Source organism: Hirsutella rhossiliensis (assembly GCF_020360975.1).
Source record: "Hirsutella rhossiliensis strain HR02 chromosome Unknown scaffold00012, whole genome shotgun sequence".
Lineage (NCBI taxonomy): Eukaryota > Fungi > Ascomycota > Sordariomycetes > Hypocreales > Ophiocordycipitaceae > Hirsutella > Hirsutella rhossiliensis.
The window spans coordinates 723,166-739,368 of NW_025408678.1; the positions used below are offsets into that span (position 1 = coordinate 723,166).

The 16,203-nt window shown below is 59.4% G+C and overlaps 3 protein-coding genes across 3 annotated transcripts; 2 read left to right on the plus strand and 1 right to left on the minus strand.

Annotated features, from left to right (window-relative positions):
* Window positions 1-2,946: 2,946 nt before the first annotated feature.
* HRG_09292 (uncharacterized protein) lies at window positions 2,947-3,611 on the plus strand (the record flags this gene model as incomplete). Its single annotated transcript, XM_044867763.1, has 4 exons — window positions 2,947-3,108; window positions 3,170-3,261; window positions 3,317-3,452; window positions 3,501-3,611. The coding sequence occupies 4 exons, from the start codon at window positions 2,947-2,949 to the stop codon at window positions 3,609-3,611; spliced, it is 501 nt and encodes a 166-aa protein (XP_044717023.1).
* Window positions 3,612-5,554: 1,943 nt separating this feature from the next.
* HRG_09293 (AMP-binding enzyme domain-containing protein) lies at window positions 5,555-7,843 on the plus strand (the record flags this gene model as incomplete). The annotated part of the gene is made up of 3 exons (XM_044867764.1): window positions 5,555-5,921; window positions 6,031-7,302; window positions 7,395-7,843. The coding sequence occupies 3 exons, from the start codon at window positions 5,555-5,557 to the stop codon at window positions 7,841-7,843; spliced, it is 2,088 nt and encodes a 695-aa protein (XP_044717024.1).
* Window positions 7,844-9,187: 1,344 nt separating this feature from the next.
* On the minus strand, window positions 9,188-10,171 carry HRG_09294 (BRCA1 C Terminus domain-containing protein; the record flags this gene model as incomplete). Its single annotated transcript, XM_044867765.1, has 2 exons — window positions 9,188-9,314; window positions 9,405-10,171. 2 exons carry the CDS (start codon window positions 10,169-10,171, stop codon window positions 9,188-9,190), a joined length of 894 nt encoding a protein of 297 aa, XP_044717025.1.
* Window positions 10,172-16,203: the final 6,032 nt, after the last annotated feature.

Below are 16,203 nucleotides of genomic sequence, written 5' to 3' on the forward strand. Positions count from 1 at the left end.
ATGGATGGAATTCGGCTATTTCCATTCTCGAACAAACCTTGGTTTGTTCGCGAAGCAGTAGGATCTACGGTAGGGCATAGCGCGCGCGGTGATGGATCAAGGCCCGGCGGCGCAGTCTCTGGAATAATATTAGTTGGGGAGTTTGCAAATAGGTAGCGTGTTAAAGCGACATGCTAGTGCAAGGCGCAGTGCTCTGTACTGTACTTTCGCAAGCTGCGATTTTATATAGAATTGGCGGGCTCCCATCGGTGCAGAATAAGGCGCATAAACGACTTACAACAGCACCTTGTTGTTGCATGTCCATGTCCAGGTCGGATGTTCCTGCTCGGAACTGAACAATCTTGCGGCGTCGTGAGTCGCCGGCAGTGACGGTATAGCTGCATTGGCCCTGGATAGCAACTGGTCGAGCAGGTGGTCCGACGAGACGTTGAGCTCGGTCGTCGCACTCGTGTCGTGTCGCATCCGCGTGATGGTGGAAAAAGGCTTCGATGGAGTCATCCAGGGAACACACCACGTATTGGGGCGCTATCGTATGCAAGCCAAGTATGTGACGGGGTGAGTGGTGAGAATTGAGCAGCTGATTCAAGAAGACCTTTGCGCTGCAGCTTAATCTACGTTTTGCCCGCACGCGGCCTCCAACGACCGCCAACTATAGATGCTGCTTGAGTTGTTTGCGGTGGACGAACGAGAAGCCGGTTTGACTTGTTATACGCATTTCAAGCCAGTGCAAGTCTGCAGCGTTGATGCCGTCACACTTTGCAAGTTGGATGCCGGACGGACGCAGTTACACCTTGCCATTGGCCCTCGCGACTTGCGAAGCAACACTGGCAACCAGACTGGCAATTGCCCCATTGCTGACGCGGCGGCTTACCCTTGGTATTTATATCCGTACGCCCACGTTTAGTTACGGGGAGCGCACCAACGCATACAGTTATAATTATCCCAAGTTTGGCCATGGGCGCGCAGAAACGGGCTTTTACAGTAACTTTCAGGGGCATGGGTACCTGTCAAGCTGTAAGATACCGCTACACCATGCAAAATAGGGCACCCCTATTGGAGGTGTTTATTGGAGGCGTTGCTAACTGGCAGCACTGTAGGTACGACAGAGGATGCACCAGCCTCAACTGTCATGCGCTGTGCGTTTTCTTTGCTTGGCAGCTGCCAGTGAGTGCCCAAAGGGTCGTTTCGTGGCCACAGACAAGGGCAAGGTTGTCGTCGATGCATCTGCCGGGTATGCACAGCACGTACTGTAGAAAAGGATGCCCTTTGATCTTGGTGAGCCTCATAACAGCGGATAGAACAAAAAGTGCGGGATTTCCTGTTCCTGCATTAGCGCCAACAGCGCAGCAAAGCGGGGGGCCGTCATAAGCGTCTAAAAACAATGCACCCCCACCCGTGGTTCGTCCCTTGCCGATGGAGGAGAAAGGCCGAGCCAACGGGCTCGCTCCGCTGCATTGTCTTACCTACAGTACCTCGGTGCCTATCCGTACTCCGTACTCGGTTCAGTACCCGGCTGGTGTCCCTTTTCTCGTTTCTCTTCCACCCAGTCTCGTGTCATTCTTTTGTTTCCAATTCTGTATTCTTGGACTCACACTTCGTATCCGCAAAAAAGCGAGCACATGGTGCCGTCCCCGCCATGCCAGCTGATTCGCCGTGTCACGCAGAGCTGGCTCTCTTTTCTCATCCGTCGTCTGGGTTTGCTGTTATACCCACGCGTGCCATGTCTGTTGGCCCATTCGACCGTGCGGATTCCACTCGTCCCCCGGGCCTCGGAGATGAAAAGCCCCTCTTGCCCTGAGAAGGAAGAAAGGAAGAAGGAAAATGCCCGGCGATTCGTCCGACTCCCCCGATGCTCACCTTGTTTTGTTTTGTTTTGCTCGTCCCCGCTGTTCCTGGAGGGCGTGTCGTCGATCTGCTCTAAAGTGGAGCCTGCCTTTGGGGCCGCCTCCACCGCCTCCACCGCCGAATCGGCCGTTCATAGTGCGAACGCGTGGACCTGCATCTGTCTGGCGAGCAGAGCCCTCGCCCATTGGATGTTTGTTTTGCGTGTGTGGTTACTCAAGCATCAAATTGTGCAGCATGGGGAGAGGGAAAAAAAAAAGCATGCGACATTTCCGAGTCCGCTACCAACCGAGTGCATGCTGTTGCTGCAATGCACTGAGGCGTGTTCCTGGCAGGGAGGGGTAGGCAGCCCCTCGTAGAGGGTACTTTTGCCGCGGCGGCCAATGCAGGCGTCGTGGGGGAGGCCGTGCCGCCGTGGGCGGTGAGGACGCAGCTGGAGTCGAGTACTCGGTACTCGGGGCAGCCACGCGCCTAATCTCACCTCCCCACCCCCCTGGAGCCCCTCCCCTACCACAGGTCGTAGCTTGTTCTCTTCCAGGCTCCATGGGGGGTGCCATGTACTCGGGACCTGGCCTCCTGCCTGACAAAGGCTCTTCCTCCACCTCGGGTGCTCCGTACCCAGGTAGTCTGTACGAGGCCTTATACAGCGGGCAGGCGTTCGGGCCACGGCAGAGAACCGACCCTCGATTGGCTGCAGGCCACTTGGATCACATCAACGGCCTGCCCCTTTTCCACCCTGGCTGGTGCGGCCCTGCCGTCCGTCCCATCAGACACCAGCAGACACAGTCCAATCTTTCTTTCTTTCTGTCTGCTTCCTCGACGCCTGCTTTGCCCCCACCCCTCGTCCCTCGTCCCTCGTCCCCCGTCCCCCGTCCTCGCTGCTCCTCATCTCATCTCAGTCGCTCCTCCTGTGTATAAAGATGGTCTCCTCCATGCCGCCCCTCCCTCTCCGCTCTCCTCCTCCTCCTCCTCCTCCTCCTTACCACACTCACCTTCGCTATACATACAACCTTTACCCTGACTTCGGTCAATTTCATTCGTTAAACTCGCCAGCATCATCTAATCCTACGCCCCATCTCCCGTCCCACTCCTAATACCGACACCATGAAGTTCACCGCTGCCGCCGTCCTCGCCGCCGCTGCTGGCGCTTCTGCCCACTATGGTGGTAACGCCACTGTCGTGACCGAGGTCGTCACTGCCTATACCACCTACTGTCCGGGTCCTACTCACATCACCCACGGCGACAAGGTCTACACTGTCACCGAGGTACGCATCATCAATCCGGGGGGCATTGCAAGCGACGCCGGCTGACTCGATACTCGTCTAGGCCACCACTCTGACCATCACCAACTGCCCGTGCACCATCACCAGGCCCGTCATCACCACCTCTGCGGTCGTCTGCAACAACAAGAACAACTGGTGAGTCGTGAGTCCTGACCAGCCAACAGGACTGTGGCTAACATCCCTCGTCCAGTGGCGGCAACTACAACAACAGCACTGCTCCCGGCCCTTACAACCCTACCGTCGTCCCCACCGCCACTGTTGTCCCCCCCGGTGGCAAGCCCGGCAGCAACCCTGGCGGCTATCCCGGCGGCCAGCCCGGTGGCAACGTCCCTGCTCCTCCCGCCGGCACCGGCGCTCCCCCGGCTGGTACCCAGCCCGGCTCCGGCTCCCCCAGCGCCGTCCCCACGGCTGGTGCTGGCAAGGCCGCCGTCCTCTCTGGCGCCGGCCTGGCTGGTGTTGTCGGTGTCGCCGCCTTCCTGCTGTAAATCGAGCCTACAGTCACGTCGAGCCATGGTCCATCCCTTTGGATGAACGCCTGGCTCGTGGAAAGTGTTGCAGAGAGTGGAGTTGCGAGAGGTGAGGCGTCGGTTCACGCTTCAACAGGGTAGCGACTTTCTTCGGTTGTATAGACTTTGGGATACGAACATATGGACCCGAGCCCCGGAGACACGTTTGTATCTCATATTGTCTCGGAGCTAAAAGGGGGCACTGGGTCCTCGGACTCTAGTACGTGTGGACTTTATCATGTTCGGCGCTGGGAAATATCATGTGCCTTTTTCCCGCAGCAATAAGTAATGACGCTGTCATGGACTGCCATGCGGCCATGTTGCAGACAAATTCCTCAAGAAAGGCTGATTGGTTCCCCCCCGACAGGATTTGCAACGTTTTGATTCGACATGATGCTATGAACCCTGACTGTCACTACTCTTCGTAAGAGTGTCGTATTGCAGCACTCCATCAGCTGCTTTGCCCTTCTCCTGGTTCTTATCCCTTACACCAAGCTAAAGGGAACGCAAGGGGGCGGCGTAGGGGCGAGCCATGTGGCGTTGCGTCTTGTGACAGACGATCAGTCGGAGCAGGCCACTATCAGAGCGCGCAACTCCATTGGCCGGGCTTGGTGATAAGTTAGGGCGGTGGCAGTAAGCGAGATTGCTGCGCCCGTCACACTTGGACGAGAGCAAGACATGGATGACAAGGGGCAGACAGGATGGTGTCTGTCGGATTGGGGAATTCACATAAGCAAGCCCCTGGTGCGCTATGGAGACGGACTATTACCGCGTCGCAAAATTGGCCGAGCGGCTGGCTAGATGGGCACCTTTGCTGTTTGGTTGGATTATCCCGGGCGCTCTGTTCGGACAGGGGCTCGTGAAGGTGTCCGTGTGATGTTGAGTGACGGGAAGATGGGAGGAGGCTGACGACGCGCTTGCCGGTGAACCAACATAAGGTACCCTGTAGATAAGTTCCTGTACCTCAGCAGGTCCAACGGCGCCGTCAGAGACAAGCTCTTTTTGCTGGTGGCTACGTGTGTCTGTTTGTGTGGGAGGGGGGGGTGTTGTTTGTCTCTTTGTTTCTTGCTGTTAAGCGCTGGGTTGCCACGTTGGCCGGCGGCGCTAACAGACCAGCTTTGGGAGGTTTAAGAGGGGCCATTCCAGCCGATTCTTTGGCGACAAGACGTTGCGGATCTCCACGGTGGACTCGACTGTGGGGGCATCGTGGGTTTTCCTTGCTAGGGGAAAGGGGCAGACGACCTTTTGCCGTGGCTTCATTCCGTCGCGTGGAGACCGGATTTTGTGATTACGGCCCGGGGATTTCTGGTGTTTATTTTGGGAAGAAGAGGAACTTAAGTCTGGCTTCAAGATTGCCACGCCTCTCCACGGGCTTAGAATGCCAGGCTGGGTTGAACCGGCTCTTGTCAGGAATACCTGCTACCCTAGACCTACCTCATGATGCAGAACGTTCTAGTCCCCATTACTCGGCCTCCGGAGATCGGCCTCCGGAGATCGGCCCCCCTCCGCCGGGAAAGCGGAAGCCCCAGGTCCGGAACCCGCTCTCCGTTCCTTCCTCCCCCCGCCCTCCTCCTGGAGCCCTGCCCCACCGCCAAAGTTGCTCTCTCGCTCTCCCCTTTTACCCCGCCTCGTCACACGTTTGTCGACCTCAGCCTCACCCCCGGCCGTGGCACACCATAGCCGAGGATCAACTGAGCGAGGCTGCCGGATGCCCAGACCCATGTATATGCATCGCCCTTTGCCGAAGCCGTGGCGCCGGCAGTGGCCCGGGCCATGTGGTGGCTGTGCCTGAGACACAACCTCGTCCTCCGACATCGTCAGATTCGCCCAAGACTCACGCACAACCATCCCGCTCACCGTCCGCCTCGGGCACGCGATAAGACACAGGCAGTCTCGACCACGGAGAGGTGGGCGAGACAAACATGACGCACCCGCAGGACGACGTGCTGCGCTCCAGCCTCGAGCAGCCCGAGGCCTTCTGGGCCCGCCAGGCCGAGCACCTCGACTGGCACACCAAGCCCGAGACGGCGCTGCGCAGGACGCGGCGGGCCCTCGGTGACGGCGATGCCTGGGAGTGGTTCCCCGGAGGCGAGATCTCGACCTGCCACAACTGCCTCGACAGACACGTCGTCGCCGGCCATGGAGACCGCGTCGCCCTCTACTGGGACAGCCCCGTCACCGCCACAAAGGAACGCTACACGTATCGCCAGCTGCTCGATGAGGTCGAGGTCCTGGCCGGCGCCCTGCGGGAGGAAGGCGTGCGAAGGGGAGATGTCGTCATGCTCTACAGTAAGCTCCAAGCTTCACCGTGTCTGGGACAGCCGGTGACCTCCATCCACCGCAGGCGGATGATTGACGACCACCTGGCAAGCCAAGAGCTAACCGCGACCAACCCAAGTGCCCATGATCCCCGCTGCCGTCGTCGGCATCCTCGCCATCAACCGCCTCGGCGCCGTCCACTCGGTCGTCTTTGGCGGCTTCGCCCCCAACGCCCTGGCCCAGCGCATCGACGCCTGCCGCCCCGTCCTCCTCCTGACGGCCTCGTGCGGCATTGACGGTGCCAAGCCGCCCCAGGCCTACCGCCCGCTCGTCGAAGAAGCTGTCGGCCTCGCCACCCACAAGCCCTCGCGCACCCTCATCTGGCAGCGTGAACAGCTCCGCTGGACCCCGGTCAACCGCCGTGACGGGCAGGCCACCTGGCAAAAGGTGACGAGGAGCGCGCGCGCAAGGAATATCCGGGCCGACTGCGTGCCCGTCGGCAGCAACGACACCGTCTACATCATCCACACGTCCGGCACGACAGGCGCGCCCAAGGGAGTCTCGCGGGACGCGGCCGGCCACGCCGTCGGGCTGCACCTGTCCATGAGCTACCTCTTCGGCATCCACGGTCCCGGGGACGTCGTCTTCACCGCCTCCGACATTGGCTGGGTCGTTGGCCACTCGTACATTGTCTACGCGCCCCTGCTCGCCGGCGCCGCGACTGTGCTCTACGAGGGCAAGCCCGTTGGCACCCCCGACGCCTCTGCGTTCTGGCGCGTCGTCGGCGAGTACAAGGTCAACGTCATGTTCACAGCCCCGACGGCTCTGCGCGCCATCCGCCGCGACGACCCGGACAACCGCCTCCTGGCTCGCGTCGGCGAATCCGGCGGCCTGCGCTCCCTCCGCGCCCTCTTCCTCGCCGGCGAGCGCTCCGAGCCCACCCTCGTGTCCATGTACCAGGACCTGCTCGCCCGCTACGCCGCCCCCGAGGCCCAGGTCGTCGACAACTGGTGGTCCACCGAGTCCGGCTCCCCCATCACGGGCCGTGCCCTCGTTCCCGACGCCGCCCGCGATCGCGCCGCCCCCCGCAGAGACCAGGCCCCGCCTGCCATGAGGCCCGGCAGCGCGGGCAAGGCCATGCCCGGCTTCGACGTGCGCGTCGTCGACGACGAGGGCGCCGAGGTGGCCAGGCGCACCATGGGCAACATTGTCCTGGGCGTGCCGCTCGCGCCCACGGCCTTTCGCACACTGTGGCGCGACGACGAGAGGTTCTACAAGAGTTATCTTGCCAGGTTCCGTGGCAAGTGGTTTGACACGGGCGACTCCGGGTGGATCGACGATGAGGGTTACGTGCACGTCATGAGCAGGAACGACGACGTGCTCAACGTGAGCGCGCATCGGCTGTCCAGTGGTGAGTTGGCGTTCCTCCATCCTCCCTTTGGCTCGGGGCTGCAGGTACTTGGGCGAAGACACATTCACTGACGTGGAAACACCATGGCCCAGGGGGCATTGAGCAAGCCATCGCGTTGCACCCGCAGGTGGCCGAGGCCTGCGTCGTGGGCATCCCGGACGCGCTCAAGGGCCAGCTGCCCTTTGCCTTTATCACGCTGTCAACGGCGGAGCATCCGGCGTCGGCGGTGCCCGAGGAGAAGCTGGCGGCCGAGATCCAGGCGCTGGTGCGGCGGCAGGTGGGCGCCATCGCATCGCTGGGGGGCATCGTGCAGGGCCGGGGCATGATTCCGCGGACGCGGTCGGGCAAGACGCTGCGGCGGGTGCTGCGGGAGCTGGTGGAGAACGCGGTGCACGGCGAGCTGGAGCGGGAGGTGGCGGTGCCGAGCACCGTCGAGGACGCGGGCGTCGTCGAGGTGGCGCGGGCCAAGATTGGCGAGTACTTTGGCCGCAGCGGACACCGGCACGGGGCTGTCGAGGGGAGGGCCAAGGCGAAGCTGTGACGGCTGCTGGTTCGCCCTGTGGTCGTCTGTCTCCGGATTCCACCACCGGGAGTGTCTAACGAAGCTCAAAGATCTCATTTCAGGGCTCCTCAAAGTCTCTACGTGCGTGCCTCAGTCAAAGGGGAGGTTTGACACTACAGGAGGTGGTCACTCCTCTCGTGTTACTGGCTCTCGAGTCTTCCTTTCTCTTCCTTCCCTACATCCCCGCCCGGAGAGCGTTGAGATGCCCATCCATACATGTCACTCTTGGCTTCGCCGTCGTTAACGACAAGGCCCCAGCAAAGCAGAGAGAAAAGGGCGAAAAGTTCATCTCCCACCGCTTCTCTGCCCGCTCTCCCGGCGTTCCACATGGCACGACCCGGACACCGCCATTCTCGGCACCAAGAGCCATCTGCCGTCCGTCGTCTTGGTAACACGACCCAGCGGCCAGTCATCATCGCGGCGCACGGTGCCACACGACGCCCTGGCCCCTTGTCCTTGTCCTCTTCTGTTACCAAGTACGCTGCGCGCCCAAGAGCCACGCGATAGTCCTGCGAGCTCTGGTGACACCGTCTCATATCCTTGAACCCCCGCTCGACTGATTCACTGTTTGGCTGGCGCACACGAGCGGGGGATGGAATCAGAGGTAGGGAGCCCAAGGAGGGGAGTGGGAGAGGAAAGCAAAGGAGGGTCGAGGCGATGGAGGGGCGGAGGCGGGATGGCGTGACGCTCGCTCCCGCCGCTTTGCTCTGCTTTTCTAGCTTGTCTTACAGTGGGGGAGGGGATGGGGCTTGGCGTTTCCCGTCGAGCGAGGCCGTGCAATACCGGCGAGGGGGGAATGCCGGAAGGAAGGGGATTGTGGCGGTGGGGGGAGGTATGTTGCCGCTGCCGTCTATCGTATACGGAGCGGGAGAGGAGAGGTTTTGGAAAGGTGACACATGGAATCGCGAGAAGACGGAGGGAACATCATGGGCCAAGAATTTGGAGGGGATGCTTCTCTCTCTGCTGGCGAGGGTGGGCGGGTGAGCTCGTAGAAGAAGCGAGGGGGAAGGGAGAGGAGGCTGCCGTGTAGACCTCGCAGCCTCAGATGTGTGCTCCCTCCCCTCTTGGCTTTTTTTGATATCTCCCGAGTTTCGTGATGCGTTACTGTAGAATGGCCGAGCGAAACGAGTTGGGGAACATGAATGGAATCGCCTGTATGTCGTATCAAGGCGTAAACCCAGCCACCCTTGGTCTTTCAAAAGATAGAACTCCATGCTCAAGCCCAAGAGAGCCTCTCAAAACGCCAGAACGCAACGCCGATGCTACCGCCGCCAACATAAGCTCTCTGACGGCCCGGGTTCCCGTCTCCCCGTCGCTTCTCCTTCAACCAGCCGTCGACCCATGAGCCGAGTAGAGTCGGTAGACGCTATGCTGGCCGCGGGCAGCCACCTTGACAGCCGGGAAGCGCGCCTCGGGGAGACGAATACCGGCCTTGACGCTCTCCAGGACCCTGCAAGGTAGGTGGTCAGCCCAAGTCTAGTCGACGCACGACACGGCATCCATAAAGACGGAGCTCCGGAGGGGGGGCAAAAGGACGAACCACTCGACGTCGACGTACTTGACGGCGCACCCGGCCGAGCGGCGAATCTCGCGGTCCAGCTTGCCGCCGGCGAGCCCGCCGCCGCCCGTCGTGGCTGTGAGGCGGCGGGCGGCGGCGGCGGCGGGCGGGCGGGCGAGGACGACGTGGGTGACGGAGCGGCGGGCGAGGTGCAGGGACATGTGGGCGCCGTTTTCGCGGAGGAGGTGCTTGAGGCGGTGGTCCGAGACGAGGGGGTATGTGCTGCCGTTGACGTAGACGACGACGCCGTCGAAGATGGCTCTTTTCGAGGATCGCTGTGGCCCCTGTTTCTTGTCGTCGTCGTTGTCGGCGACGGCGGCGGCGGCATCCGTCTGCGACTCTTCTTCTTCTTCTTCTTCTTCTTCTTCTTCTTCTTCTTCTTCTTCTTCTTCTTCTTCTTCTTCTTCTTCTTCTTCTTCTTCTTCTTCTTCTTCTTCTTCTTCTTCTTCTTCTTCTTGATGCTGTTGCTGCTGCCCTTCCCCGCGCCGCCGCCGCCGCTCCATGCTCTCCTCCCTCATGAGCCCCGGCCTCGCCAGCAAGTCGGCGACGCTCCTCGGCACGGGGGCCGTCGGCAGCCGGGCATCGTCACCCGCGGGGCCGCCCCGGGCGCTGCGGAACTGGGCATTGAGCTTGCGGCCGCGGGCGTCGCGCCACGCCGTGCCGGGCCGGTGGTCGGCGCGCTGGTGGCCCGTCGACGACGAGTTCCACGGGTCGAAGCGGACGGCGTTGCGCGGCCGGAGCGGAGGCATCCGTTCCCCCCCCCTCGGGCCCTGTTCCACCCCCTCCCCCTTTGCCCTCTAGATTTGTTGTTGTTTTTGGTCGTCGGCTTTTGTCGCCCGCTGGACTGGCCGCGCGCTCCTTTGGCGACGGTGATGAATGGCGGTTGCAGCAGGCGGTGACGCGGCGGGGTGGGATGGATGTCTCTTGTTTTGCAGCGTCGAGGGAGGCTGTAAAACGGCTTTGGACAGCACGCTTGAGACAAGAAAAGGGCGGCTGCTGCTGACTCGTTGGGCGCACGCGCCGGTCTTTGGAATCGTCGGTTCGCGCGCCTCCATCTGCCCCGACTTTCTCGCCGGCTCTCCTCTTCTTTGCGCTCTGTCAATGCGCCTGCGGTGATACTACTGACAGTGGGTAAATACACACACACTCTCTCTCAGATATTTTTATATACTTTATTATTGCCGTGGCTTGAATTGTTGAGAGAGGCGGATAGCAAAACAAATCCGTTGGGTCTAAAACAGCTGCGTTCCACATCATCTCCGCCTGAAGCGTGATCTTGGCAGCATCTCCATTGTAAAGGAATGGAAGAAGAGAGTAAGTAGAATGGAAGAAAACACTCAAGAAACGAACAAGACAATGCCATCGAGTGAATCCATACGGCTTCTACATACGAGGTGTCGTCGCTTTCGCGCCTCCGCGCCGCCCGCGTCACCGTGGCGACGAGGCCAAACAAACCCCCTTTCGCAACCCATCAAAACCCCTCGACGCATTGATGGACTCCGATTGTCAGCAGGCGTCAGTGGGATTTAGACTACGGCCAGGAGACTGCATCCATCACGCACTCATGCCTGCCTACCACCAACCACCCACTGTACATACATGACAGACATACATGTACATACACATGATGCATACATATCCGTCCCTCCCCTTGCCTTGCCTTGCCCCCTCCCCTTTTCCGCCGAGAGGCTCTCGTCCTCGGGTAGTCTGGCTTTGCCTCTCTTCCTTGGACCGCATGCTCCTCCTCCCCCTTTGCCACCACCACCACCACCTCCTCCTCCACCACCAACTCCAACTCCAACTCCCGCCCTAGGCTTGCCTGCTGCTGCTGCTGCCCACGCCTCCGCAGCTGCCAGGACAAATGCAATGCACAATCCTGCAGACACGGACACGCTGATGGCGATGATGTGCAGAAGCCCAGCAGCAGCCCAGCAGCAGCAGCAGCAGCGGAAAAGCAGGCACCCCCAGATCGCTGCTGCCTCTGCTGCTGCATCTCAGCTCGCTCGTGGCCCGAGCCGAAGCTCGATTTCCCGGGGGGCGCGTGCTTGCGCGTACATACATGAACCGGCAGGGCTGCTCAGGGGCCATGCCCTGCCGGCCGCCTTGCCTTGCCATCCCATCCCATCCCATCCCTTGTTTAGAAAACATCATGGCGCCGGCAAGGACAAGGTGAGTAGCGGAGTGCGCGCCCTGTGCAAGAGGCGCCGACTGCTGCCACCAACCTTCGCGGCCGCTTTGACATATTATCCCCGTCCCCCATGTACAGACATTGCCTCGAGGAAGACGACGCTGCATCGCCACCGGATACTGCGTGTCGAGTTGGCCTTTCCGTGTGACGGGCCCTGTATCCCGGAGCTGACGGACGGCGTCTCGTCGAAGCACGCCGGCACCGGCCCGGCAAAGCCCATCATCACGACGGCTTCTCTGCAGCAGACCGTATGTACAAAGTGCACAGTTTTCGGCAACCACCCAGAGTACGTTCTACACACGAGGGCACGTATACGGAAGTGCAGCGAGCGTGGCCAGCATCACGGGGGGGCGCCGCCGTCCCGAACATGCCTGCCCCTGCGCGCGTCGGAGCAAGCAAGCATCCAAGCGTCTCCTCAGTGCCTCTCCCCAACGCCGCACGCACAGTCCGAGCCGCGCCCCGGAAAGACTGTAGCCATCGTGTATCCGTACGTATCGCGGGCAAAGAAGCCATGCATAATCGCCCATGTCGCGTACATGAGTCCTTCATCTCTCGGCGCACCCCCTGAGCAACGAAACAAACAAGGCGAGGGAGGCATCTGGAGCACATCCTTCATCAAGTACTGCCGTTGCGTCTGATATTCCCCCCAATGCTTGCAGGCCTGGACGCATGTCCCATGGTCATGTTCCATGGAAACGTGCTCCTTGGGAAGCATTCTCGCTTCCTGCGTGCGATTCAGCTGCAATAATCACCTTCTTTCTCACTCGTCTTCCGTCCAGACTTACATGGCCTCGTCCCAGAACTTGGTCCGGCCCATCCTGGCGGCATTCTCAGCCCTTGATTTGCCTGCTTGTTACCCTGGGCAGACACGACGACAGGGGCGTGTTTTGATATCAGTTCACTCTCTTTCGCCACCTTGTCAGTCAATGGCGATCCTCTCTCTCTCTTCTCTCTCCGCCCCCCCGGTCTTGGCTTCGCCACCCTTGTCCGGCTCTCTTTCTTTATTCCCTCTCTGATATTTCATTTTTCCTATAACGGCCAACCAACCACCCAGTCTCCTCCCCCTCCAATCCTCTCTGCTCAGCCGAGACACGTTGCCGTGCCGTAGTTGGCACACGCACACACACGGGGAGAAAAAAGAAAGAATCTTGGCCAGGGACAAGGAAAACAACGCGGTGAAAATCCCAGCCGGGACCGGGATGGACCACGACCAGCCTCTCCGGCCGCACCACAATCAACTCCGAAGCGGATCAAACGCCATCGTCTCCCCTGCTCTTGAGGGGGGGGGGGTTGTAGTTGCTTCATTGCCCCCTCCCCGGCTCGCTTACATGGCTCTTAACTGTACTGTACAGCCCGGCACCACCACCACCTCCACCCACACGCCTTGGTTGCTCGGCCCAGTGTCACTGGTTGATCATCACGTAGCCCGGCCCCGGCCTGGCCTGGGCCTTGTTTTCCTCCTTGCGTCGTTTAACGCCGAGATGTAAACCGGTATAAGCAAAACTAGGAGACGGTATGATTACAGGAGGGCTGGGGATCGAGTAAACAACGCGGTTGTCGTGTTGGTAACCCCGTCTTCACTACGGATACGGGGTAGGCAGATGAGGCTCCGATTGCACCATCTGAGCATATGTACGAATATCCGTACTGTACATGCTTCGTGCTCCGTTGCCGCTCTCCCCCGGACTATGTTTGTGCAACATGAGATGCGTGCCGTCCGGATAAAGGATAAGCCCTGGGATTAACATGGCATGACATGGCATGACAGATGTATGTACCGCATACTTGCGTCCTTGTACATACGTGAACGTCGTGCACGCCTCCAGCCATGCCTGCCCCGTCCAACGGATCGTGATACTTGATGCGGCCGGTCAGGGGGAGGGGGGGGGGAGAGGCGGAAGTATCCCGTAGACTGTCACTCTCTCTTGGAGATAGAACATGGGTATAGCGAGTACCTTGCCTATCGAGGGCAGACGAGCTCTTTGCTCCTCACTCCCCGTCATCTCCTCCGTCTGACGGGGCCGGGCCGCCCCCCTCCCTCTCCTTCCATGCCTGCTGCCTCCCCATGAACTGCCCCCCGACTGCATCGGCAAATTACCTGTATGCGCATCATACCTGCAGTCCTGCCTCTCTATCTCTTGTCTGCCTCGCCCTCTGCCTCTTCTGTATGCGGCTCCTTGCTCCGTGACATGCTTTAATTAACACACATACCAACGCAGCTCCCCGGCCAAGAGTAACAGTACCGTACATGGCGGCATAGGGCGGGCACGTGGGAGGGTACAGCATGTCCATGCTAAAGCCAACATACATATGCTCACTCTTTTGCTTGCCTTTGTGCAGGGACGTGCCACTACTTCGCCATGCACTGGTGGTGGTCTCAAAGGGTCGTCATGACGGCCATTGATGCCACCACGCTTGTTGTCGACAAGGGTTCAGTCGCGTACTGTAGTGCTCATAACAACCATGTCCGCACCGCACTGGGTCTATCAAGTAATTATTTGCCCATTGAATAAGTGTACAGATATATATATATACACATCTCTCTCTCCGTAGTTAGAAATTCGTACACCACATCCTGATATCCCGATACCTGACCCGTATGTGTGTATGCACATGTATGCCCAACACTGTGTTCATGTATAGACGCAGCAACACCATGTACAGACAACAAGGCCTTGGCTAGGGCTGGCAGAATGGAGGGGGGCCACGGCACACGCGCAGCAGCAGCAGCAGCAGCAGCAGCAACGCGACCGTCGTCCCTGGTCCTTGCTTCTGAACGGGAGAGCTAATGCGTGCTGTATGTACGGAGCATGTCTCTATCCGTCCTCGGCACCCACACCCACCCGCACAAGCTGCAGCAGATGGTCGTGGTTGGAAGAAGTCGCGGGTTGTTTACAGAGACATGCTCCGCGCACACATGCATACATCGTACATGCCGTGTATACGTGTGGCCGTCTGAGCCAAGAAACTGGAGATGGCTTGTTTTGTCGGATCCCGTAGCCTGGAACTCTGGAGAAGGGGGAGGGCATGTCATGAGTTGGCAGTACAGTTTCTCCATCTAAAAACCTTGCTGTCAGAGACACGCGACACCACGTCAGCCTCCCTCTCCACTCCTTCTCTTTTTCCTTCGCGTCTTTCCCGCCTTGGATCGAGAGAGACAAGGGAGAGTTGGAAGTGGGCGCTCCCTATCGGCTGAGCTCCATCGCCTGCCCCTGAGCATATGGACTACGCACATATACGTACGTACGTACGTGTTCGCATGTGCAAAAGAGCCACAGTTGCAGGGCGTGCAGGCCAGACGGGGCACGCCGACGGTAAAAGTTTGTATTTATAATCGTAATTATCAGCACCGTCATTATCGTTGAGATCATTTTATTGGAACAGGATAGTTGACAGCTGATAGGAAAGGCAACCAAGCCGGGTTGATCCAACGTCCTTCTCGGGTTATACACAGCTCGTACTAGTACTGGGTACAGGAACATGGCTTGGATGTATATATATATATATATTTTGCAGTACAGTAGCATGGAATGGATGTATCTACATATATATACTACAGCATGTACAGTATGTTGCATGTACGACACCGCGGTCGGACAAGGGCAGGGAATAAGGAGAGGGGGGCCAGGCCAGCCAGCCAGCCAGCCTCTCCTCTCCTCCAACGGACTTGGTCCGCCCACACTCGTCGACTCCGCACTCCGTTGGCCCCGGCCGGGACTCCAAGTACACACGAAATACCTTGGGCGGAGGCGAGAAATGCTACGGTACCTGCCCGCCTGCTATCTTGTACTTGCATACACCCGTTCGGGGACAAAGTGAGGGCGAGAGAGAGCCCGTGCCGTACCGTGTACCTTGGGACCGTTTCGGGCTCGCGACACAATGGGGGAGGGGGGCCAGGCGGGGGACGCCGGTGCTTGATTGGAGAGGGTTGATGAGGTGGCAAGGATGATTCAAAAAGCTCGCCCTCGGCATGCAAGGGAGGTCTGCTTCCCAACCGAACAAGCGGTCAAGGCCTCTCTCTTTCTCACTCACTCTCTCTCTTTCTCTCTCTCTCGCTCGTCATTATGGCCTCTCCCTCGGGCACCAAGGTTTTCTTCGCTCAGCCCCCCTATTTACCTCGAGATTCCCCCCTTTCCTTTCTTCACAGCCGGTTCTTCCTATACCGTGACTATGTATTCTTACTCCATGCGGTGTATATCGATACGGTGCCAAGGTGTAGACGACAAAAGGGCACGTTGCCGTATCACAGGAGGCCGAGAGACCGATAACGCAGTACAGTAAGAGAGGAGAGATGTAAACAGTCTAAACAAAATCGACAACTCACTGTACCGAGTACCGTGCATATTACATACACCCACACAAGCAGCAGCACCAACCTAGGGAACAAAGGCGACTCGGTTGAGCCCCCAAACAAACACGCCGTCTCCAGAACAGCTGTGACCCCAGATTCTCGCATCCCGCATCGCCACGGGCCTTTTGTCCCCCGGCCACGATGAGTATCCCTAGGCATAGTATCTATCTTTCTAGCGATGAGTCCGAGCTCGTGACAGATCAATCCCCGGACAAAAGTGCGGAAAGCGAACCGCTGCGCTC